Genomic DNA, 8,987 nt, shown 5'->3' with positions numbered 1-8,987 from the left:
GGTTAATCAAGTCTATGTCCAAAACCAAAGGATATCAAATAATTAAGGTAATAAATAAACACAGAATACAAAAGATAATAAGAATAAATAAATAAAGCTGAAATGAAACGAATAATAAATCCTCCAATAATAATAACCCTCCAATAAATATCCAAATACTCTAATACCATTAATCCTCTAGATTACGACTTGGGAATCTATAATGTGGACCTCTAATAAAATCCAAACCGGAAATAATAATCCAAACAAATGTCTAAACTGAAAATAAAATCCTTTTAGAATCAGAAGAGTGGTTTCTGCTCAACACGAACAATCTCTACACCTGACGAACACCTGAAAAATAATAGTGGGTCAGGCCCACAAACAAGTTCTACTCTACTACATCCCAAATAGATACCCGATACACATATACATCCTAGTCAACTCATACAATAATTACATATCCCGTATATATATAGATACACACTAAATGACTTTTACTGGACTATAGGGTGGCCTCAACCTGAATAGTAGGCAACATGCAAAACGCACATATAGTGAGCATGAGTACCATGATCTACCAGGACACACAACTATCCACTATATCCAGCTATGCATCCTAGGCAATACATTCCCTAACCACTGATCCTGATAACTCAAGCTCATATCATGGCACATATCCATATATATATATAAATCTATCATATCCAGAACATAAAAGTAACCTATCCGCCATAGTCTTTCAATGGCATGCCATTCACATGGTTCTGTGACCTGACACGAATAGATGTGACTTAATTTATTAGCCAATCCATCTAAAATAATATATTCTCGTATCCTAACAATGGTACATTAATCCATATCATAACTAAATGGGAAATAAAGGTGATTTTGGTGGGTTATATTGGTAAATTAACATTTTTTATGTATTTGTTGACTAAGTTAAATGGTCAATTTTTTTTTATGTCTCAATGTCTGGTGGGGGGTGTGTAGGTAAACTTTTCAGATGTGAGGGGGTGTCAATGTAAAAAAAGTGCGTTGACCATGTCCTGATTGGCGTTAATCGAAACCTCGGTGCAATTTACCCAAAAACAAATAAGAACCAAAATTGATTTTTACTTTCCTTCCCTTTGGTTGTCTGAAATCGAAAATCCCCTTCCTCATGGCAGTTCCAAAGAAGATCATCATCGACACCGACCCTGGAATAGGTAAGCTCTCTTTGCTAGGGTCCCTTCTCTTCAATTTTTCATGCATATATGAATAATATACATATATTGCTTTCTCACTATTTTCGAAAGTATCGCCTTTCTGAGATGTGAAAGATCTAGAGATTTATACCCTTCGTTTCATAGATTGCTTTTAGGAAAATTGAATAACGAACTAACACTGATTCGACGAATTGGACAGTCATATTTCCGGTCCCAAACCAAATCAACAAGAACACATACCAAGATTTTCTTCTTTTATCTCCAGAATGGAGCATTCGAATTTTCTACCTTTCTTGTTTCTCATATTATTACGCTGTGTGTGCAGATGATGCCATGGCAATATTCGTGGCATTGCGATCGCCAGAAGTGGAGGTCATTGGACTCACAACTATTTATGGGAACGTTTATACAACTCTTGCTACTAGAAATGCTTTACATTTGGTAAAAAAAATAAAAAATTGTTCTTAATACTTGTCAACTTTATTTTATTTCTGTAATATAGAACAGTTGAATTTATGAGACTTTACATTCTTTTTAGTAAAAGTAAACAATGGTCTGAGCTTTGGTTCGCTGTAAAACTTTTCAACTGCAAGTAGATCAAATATTTGATGACTTCATTTTGCATTATTACTTAGATTTGGTTATTATGGAGATTCGTTTGCTAATCATAGTAATTCTTGAGCTGTTTTTATGTGTCAGTTGGAGGTTGCAGGGAGGACTGATATTCCTGTGGCTGAAGGATCTCATGTCACAGTCACTGTATGAATTTCGCAATAACCCCTCTTCAGATTCCATCTTTTATAAAAAAATTATACTTTTGTCCTCGAGCTTTCCCTTTCCCTTTCCCTTTCCCTTTCTATTAATTTAGTAAATAAGTGCACTCCCCTTTTTTTCCTTCAGACTGAGAGTGAATCTAGAAATCATGCTTGCAAAAGTCATATTGGTCAAACTTGATTAAGATTCACCATTTTTTACCCTGTGTTCATAGCTAAGGTCTGCAGTACTTCACATGTCAGGAGCATGAATGATTGTTTTGGATTCCATTCACATTCTAAAATAAAGGCGTTGTAATATCTGTACTAAATCTTTAAAGCATTTAATGTTATGTTGTTGATTTTTTATTTTTTTACATTCTGTTTTGTAGAACCAAATAAAATGTATAATATGTTGATGTAGTAGCTGTTCCTTCAGGTTCATTTGCTGTACTAGAAATGATTTCCTTCTTGCCACCCCTACCAGAAAATAAAAATAAAGAAGAAGAAGAAGAAGAATGGGGGAGAGAGAGAGAGAGAAAGAATTTTTAGATGGATACTTCATAAAAAACTGATATCAGGTTTATATGACGGCAACGCCAAGACCTTCATTGGAAAATTTCTATAACATTTTGTGGAGGGAAAATACTTTCCCACCAATAAAAAGACGACACATCATCACATGAGGGGACCACTGTAAACACAAAGACTATTCAACTTTCAAACTGGGCCTTAGCAAGAAGTCTGGGACGGCCCAACCGGATATGGTGGGCTGGATACATTAAGAAGGCCCGAAATAATAGAGCTCCAGGCCCAAATTACTGCTAAATCCATTTTTAGTAGTAATTTTATTAGAAGAAGGATTACAATCTAAGGAAACCAAATCATGTATATCCTTATAATAAGGATCATATATTGTAATTGAGAGTCTTAAGGTACAAATAAGGTGAGTCCTAAAAAGATTCAATTACCTGTAAATTGCTTATAAATAGAGGCCAAGACCTCGAATAAAGATATATGATCTTTGCTTAATAATCTTTAGCTTTGATTCAGTAGTTCAATCTTTTGTAAAATTGTGTTTTTGAGTGTTGTGTGATAATTAGTTGACTTGTCAAAGTTGAACGAGTTTCTGCACACACACGTTTTTTTTTTGCCCACATTAAGAGGACTATTTCTTTAATATTCAGGTGGAATTTGTTCCCACCACATAGCACCAAAAAAAAAAAACATATTTACCGCTTTTTGTAATATTCTCCTAAGAATTGAGGGAAATTCCAAATAACTGAAGAAGTTTCTAGTTAAGCTGAAGCCATACCCTTGTGCATGGATACATTCTCAAATAAGTCAAAAATGGCTTTTAATTGAATACACTTGTGTATGAGTAATATTGAACATGACAGTTAGTTGGGAGTAATTGCTAGCTCTTAAATTTTATGGTTTCTATATGCAATGTAATTCGAAATCTTCATGAATGCCTAACCTCCATTTTTACGGATAATATTATATTATTGAAAATTCATGACATCTATATTGGTCTGATACAGCTTACACCAAGTAGATAACTTTTCAAAGTTACTCCTGTCTGGATGAGTAAATCTTATGCATTATGACACAATTCTTATCCACACAAATGATATACTCCATTAGAAGTATACAACTGATCTTTGTGCTTGGATGTCATGATCGATGAAGTTGTATCTTTTTAATGTATAGAAAGGTACAAAACTCCGTATAGCTGATTTTGTACATGGCGCTGATGGACTTGGAAACCAAAACTTTCCTCCACCAATAGGAAAACCAATTGAACAGTCAGCAGCTGCTTTTCTTGTCCAGCAAGCTAACCTTTACCCTGGAGAAGTCACTGTGGTGGCCCTGGGTCCCCTAACAAATATCGCTCTGGTCAGGTTCTTCATCTTCTTGCTGGTTACTGATGAAAAGATTCATAGAAAGTATTACTTATTATATTTATCAATTGATACAGGCTATACAATTGGATCCTTCATTTACAAAAAACATAGGTCAGATTGTTCTTCTTGGTGGTGCTTTTGCAGTAAATGGAAATGTAAATCCTGCATCAGAGGCCAATGTAAGTTGCCATAATCTGTGATTGGGCCTTTTAGGGACACAGAGTGTAAAGACTGACCTCAAAACTGAAGTATGTGCTGCTAGCCTGCTAATAATGTCTGACCATGTTTCTGACATTCTTACGTGTCCATGTTCTTTTTTATAACTCAATCATTTCTTAAAATGTTTCTGACGTGCTTACTTGTCCATGTTCCTTTATTATAACTCAATCCTTTCTAGCGTTCATCATTGTATATGCCATTGTATGCAAAGATTAACAAATTACCCTTGAATGTAGCAGGAATTTCCATTATCGACCCTGAGAGGTACCTCACACTAACTTTTGGAAATTTCTAAACTAAGTTAGAAAATAACAAAAGTTCCAGACTTTGGTTTATATATACTAAATTTGCCAAAACCTGAGTCCTATTCACCTAACATCGTGAAATAATTTTTAGCTTTGCTTTTACCTAGCTTTCTCTTTCTCACGTCCTTTCCTGTCACTGGATTGGATGACCAGATTTTTGGTGATCCAGATGCTGCAGATATTGTATTCACAAGTGGAGCAGACGTTTTGGCTGTCGGGATAAATGTTACCCATCAAGTTGTTTTTACCGGTAAAAGCATCGCTTGGCTTGCAAGATATGTCCCAGTTGTTCAATTCTCTTTTGTAGTTATTCTGTCCCTAGAGCTGTATCTATAATGTTGTGTATCCTCCCATTGTTTCAAGTAGTGGCCTTTATATCAATTTTTATATGTTATACGGTAAATTATCTTATCTTGCACTGCACTCTGATTCTTATATGTGGCCATCTGGATCAATTTTTTTTTCTCTTTAACACATCATTTGGGTCCCAGGATGGCGGAGCAGAAAAAGGAACTGTTGGAGAGAAAAAAATATTCCACTAGCATGCTTTAAGAGGACCAAATGTAGCCCAACAGTCTCAAATTTCCACCTTTTGTGAACCATTTACAGTACCTTGTTGCCCAAAAAAACTCAGTATTTTCAAGTTTTGAGTTTTTCATGACAACATCCAAGCCAATTATTTGAACTCAACAAAGCCATAGCATGACTACTTGGGGCTAGTTAGATGAATACTTTATAAAGGGTTCATTGCTTGGGCTTTCAGGCATAATAATGTGGGTTTGAATCCTGGGAGCAGCTACTTTGTGCAAATGATGCCAAAGGTATTTGGTCCAACCCCTCCCAGCGCCTTAGATAAAAAAAAAATAAAAAAAAAAAAAAATAAAAAAAAAGAAAAGAAAAGAAAAGAAAACAACGAGGTCGGCCTCATGACAGATTTGCAAAAATAAGATGTAAATACATTTTTGTATATTGTTACATAGGTCTTTTTTCTATCTAATTTATACCTATATCTGCTCAATGTAGATGCTGATAGAAAAAAACTGGCAGCGTCTGGTGGAAAATTTGCCCAGTACCTGTGCAAGATCCTAGATGTGTACTTCTCTTATCATCATAATGCATACAGCACGAAAGGTTGTTTATTGGACTTAGAGCTTAGGAAGCAATATCAGATTGTTGTTCTGATGGTAGCTTTGGATTTGATGCAGGCGTTTACCTTCATGATCCAACGGCCCTTCTTGCAGCTGTTAATCCTTCACTGATCACTTACACAGAGGGTGTAGTTAGAGTCCAAACAATTGGCATCACAAGGGGCCTCACATTATTTTATAACAAACAGAAAAGGTGGGATTTTCTGCGCACTCTAAATCACCACTTCTATCTTAGACATGAGGATGAATGTAAAACTTGATCTTTATTGCATGTCAAATGCTCAAATTTATTGCATAATATGGTGGCTTAACCATATTCCCAAATGATGATAACAAACAAACAAAAAAAGATGGTTTTGCGATTTGACCAGGAATGAGTATTAAGACAAAAACAGACAAGAATGATTGAAAATATCACTTCTATTGTGCTATGTGAAATAACATGAAACAATTTATGACCAAAGAAAACAAAGTAGATTCTTATAATGCTCTAGAACACAATAGAGATTGATTCCATTTCATCTGTCTTCAGAGCCTATAAGAATTTAAGCTACAATGAAAGACTGTGTGGAAGGTTGCATACTTAAAATGATGTGTATTATTGAACTTGTCATAAATGTCTGTTGAAGTCAAAGATTAACATAATAGAGATATTCATAACAGTAAGCTGAGAAAAAAACAGGCTTAAGTCCATCTACACATGTATGCATTCACACGCATAATCACTAGGGTGCTCCGCATTCTGTAAACTGGGATGTGGAATTTGAAACACACCATCAATGAAAAATTAACTTTGTTAAATAAAATCAGTTTGGTGCTTTTAGTTTGTTATAGGCAGATGAACTTGTTGCATTTCGGGCAGAAACCTTTGAAACTCTGTTTACTTGGTTTCTTCAGTTTATTTTAATGAAAAGACTATTACAAGGCAAAGATACATAAATAGAGCAGCAGTGCTCTAAAGTCTTTTAACATTATTAAGCTACACTTGGTGCCATACCAAGAGATGAACAAGTATAGATGATAAATTCTTTTTTGAATCGTTATAAGGCAGCAATATGATAAAGAAGGTATGTTACACATTTATAATATTTTGTTTTAATGGTCTTGAAGTGAAGAGGAAACAGTAGGGAATTGGAAAATAATGAAGAAATGTATGTGTTTGTGTGCGTGCGTGCGCGTGTTTCACTATGCTAGAGTGAGTTCTATTGAATGGTAAACACTTGCATGGACAGAAGCACGGAGTGCTCTCTGCTATAAAGCAACCAGCAAATGAATAGTAAAACGAGGCTGCTCCATATGATACCATTAGCCAAGCCACTAGCCTTATAATTTGTTAGAGGATAAAAGCAAACAATACAATTTCTAAATACTACGAACTTTTCACCGAACTTAAATGCCAAATAAGCAGTGCAATATTAGAATATTTCATTACCTTGAGCCTAGCCTGCCTACCTTTCATGTCCCTAGCGATGTTCAGCATAATACCTCTGTTGTTACAATTATTTTCATACATTCAGTTATTTCTTTCAATCCATATATGATAAATGAGAGCCACGGAATTCTTGCATTGATCTGATTTATTGTTTTCTTGCCACAGATCAGGAGTTTTGGATATGCCACATTCTTGCATTGATTTGATTTAATGATGTGGCAGAAGTTAAAAGTTAAAATGACTTTATGATGCCGTTCCTTTTTTATTCAATCTTCCCATATTTAATATATATGATCTAATTATGCAGATACTTGGACAATAGACTTCGTGGTCGCCTATGTCAACTCATTTTATTACCTTTTTCATGATAAACCAGGTTTACTTGGACAATAGACTTCGTGGTCGCCTATGTCAACTCATTTTATTACCTTTTTCATGATAAACCAGGTTTGCTGAAGTTACTGAGTGGTCCGATAGACCCGTGGTTAAGGTGGCAGTCACTGTTGATGCTCCAACTGTTGTCAAATTGGTGATGGAACGGCTTATGGATTCCTAGAGCATGCGGACTAATCATCAAGTCTCTTGATTGGTTGCTGTTGGTGTGACTTTGTGCGTGATTTTGGTTCAGTTATATGCTACACTCAGATGAGATTCTGAAAAGTAATTCCCTCCTCCTTGTAATAAGGAAAATTGTCTAATTCTCATCACTCACAAGGGAGATGTGACACAACAAATATAATTTTTTATATTATTTTATTTACTAAGGTTCTGTTAACAACAAAATATGACCGTCATGTGGTAGAATTTTTTTTTTTTTTTTTACCCATGTGGTAGAAATGACAGTGGCCATAGTTAGCAAATTGTGATGGGTGTTTGGGTTTACCTCGAGATACAACCGAAGTAGAAAAAGACCTAAGCGATAACATGCTCATTTTTTGCCTTACATTGAAGGAAGTAAATTAAGTAATGCATAAGCAGGTTGGCCTACTTATCAATCTGCCTCTACATTTTTACATTATTTTGAGTAAAAATGAGGCAGAGTACTGTTCTCTACATTTTTTGAGTTCGTCTCTGGTTGAACGAACAAGCCTAAAAGTAAAAGAGCAGTATGATTTTGCTTTCTCCTTCATCTTCTGTTTTGGTTAATCTTCCGGATCCAATGATTAGGGCATGTCTAAACTAGAACATAGCAGCCTTTAGCATTATAAAAATGAAAGTTAAAGTTTGTCTTAAGGCACTCTTTTTTGCAACAGATGAAATTACTGAGATGGCTAATAAGAGCTTAGTCTCCTTGGTATGTTGTCATTGTTAGATATGACTACGATGTATGGATGTGTAGATGAGCTGATTAATAAGTTTAGACTCACTATATTGTGCCATTGTTGGTACTTGGTTAATGAAATTCTATATTTGTAGTTGCCCTGATACGAGTTCATTTGTGGCCTCAGGATCAGTGGTTAAGACTAAGGTGTATATTGCCGGAGACAAGTAGCTTGTATAGGTGATTTATTGGCCCTGGTAGTATAGGGGATGCTTGACCACCTTGTGTACGATTTTGGGTGATACCCTCTATCAGTTTGAGACTGTCATACACACAGTGAGTGTCTGTTAGTATGTATATATATGTATGACTACATAGCTATTGCATGAGTTTTAGCTAGAGATGGATTGTTTATCGATTCTCTAATTGGGTTGTAGTAGAAAGGACTTCTCATGGGTTTAACCCACCATTGTTAATATTTTTCAGGTCCGCATCAGTTTCAGTCTTAGAGTTGAGTTCGTGCGATCATAGATAGTCTTCATCATTCTTCCGGATTCATCAATGTAGGATATTACCTCATGGTTTTATTCTTCAGATTTAGATATTATTTATTTCGGTTTATCGGATTTATTTAGGGGGCCATGAGATACGGATTCCCGAGTTGTGCTTCTTGGAGGTTTACTATTACGTCAGTATTTATTGGAGGATTATTTATTGATGAATTTATTATTTAATTATTATTTAATTTTCCTTTTAACGTAATTATTATTTATTCT

The 8,987-nt window shown here is 35.1% G+C and overlaps 1 protein-coding gene across 2 annotated transcripts; it reads left to right on the top strand.

Moving 5' to 3' along the window:
- Positions 1–1,053: 1,053 nt before the first annotated feature.
- LOC132304564 (probable uridine nucleosidase 2) lies at positions 1,054–7,733 on the top strand. Of its 2 annotated transcripts, XM_059802320.1 has the most exons (10): positions 1,054–1,187; positions 1,513–1,628; positions 1,887–1,946; positions 3,653–3,838; positions 3,921–4,025; positions 4,305–4,329; positions 4,540–4,620; positions 5,394–5,501; positions 5,576–5,711; positions 7,398–7,733. In XM_059802320.1, exons 1-10 carry the CDS (start codon positions 1,142–1,144, stop codon positions 7,504–7,506), a joined length of 972 nt encoding a protein of 323 aa, XP_059658303.1. In that variant the 5' UTR covers positions 1,054–1,141; the 3' UTR covers positions 7,507–7,733. The 2 variants fall into 2 exon arrangements, with proteins under 2 accessions (XP_059658303.1, XP_059658304.1); XM_059802321.1 differs by lacking the exon at positions 4,305–4,329 and having other exon boundaries at positions 1,055–1,187; positions 4,524–4,620.
- Positions 7,734–8,987: the final 1,254 nt, after the last annotated feature.

This window comes from Cornus florida, unplaced genomic scaffold (genome assembly GCF_030987335.1).
Source record: "Cornus florida cultivar Cherokee Brave unplaced genomic scaffold, ASM3098733v1 CherokeeBrave_3.0.0_Hap2_Chr04, whole genome shotgun sequence".
Lineage (NCBI taxonomy): Eukaryota > Viridiplantae > Streptophyta > Magnoliopsida > Cornales > Cornaceae > Cornus > Cornus florida.
This window is presented reverse-complemented; position numbering and strand designations above follow the sequence as displayed.

What these genes read in the sequence shown, in the direction of transcription:
- LOC132304564 (XM_059802320.1), top strand. Translation starts at nt 1,142, where the DNA reads ATGGCAGTTCCAAAGAAGATCATCATCGACACCGACCCTGGAATAG. An exon ending in CCATCAAGTTGTTTTTACCG is followed by an intron (nt 4,621 to 5,393) that starts GTAAAAGCATCG and finishes TGCTCAATGTAG; the next exon opens with ATGCTGATAGAAAAAAACTG. An exon ending in TAATGCATACAGCACGAAAG is followed by an intron (nt 5,502 to 5,575) that starts GTTGTTTATTGG and finishes GATTTGATGCAG; the next exon opens with GCGTTTACCTTCATGATCCA.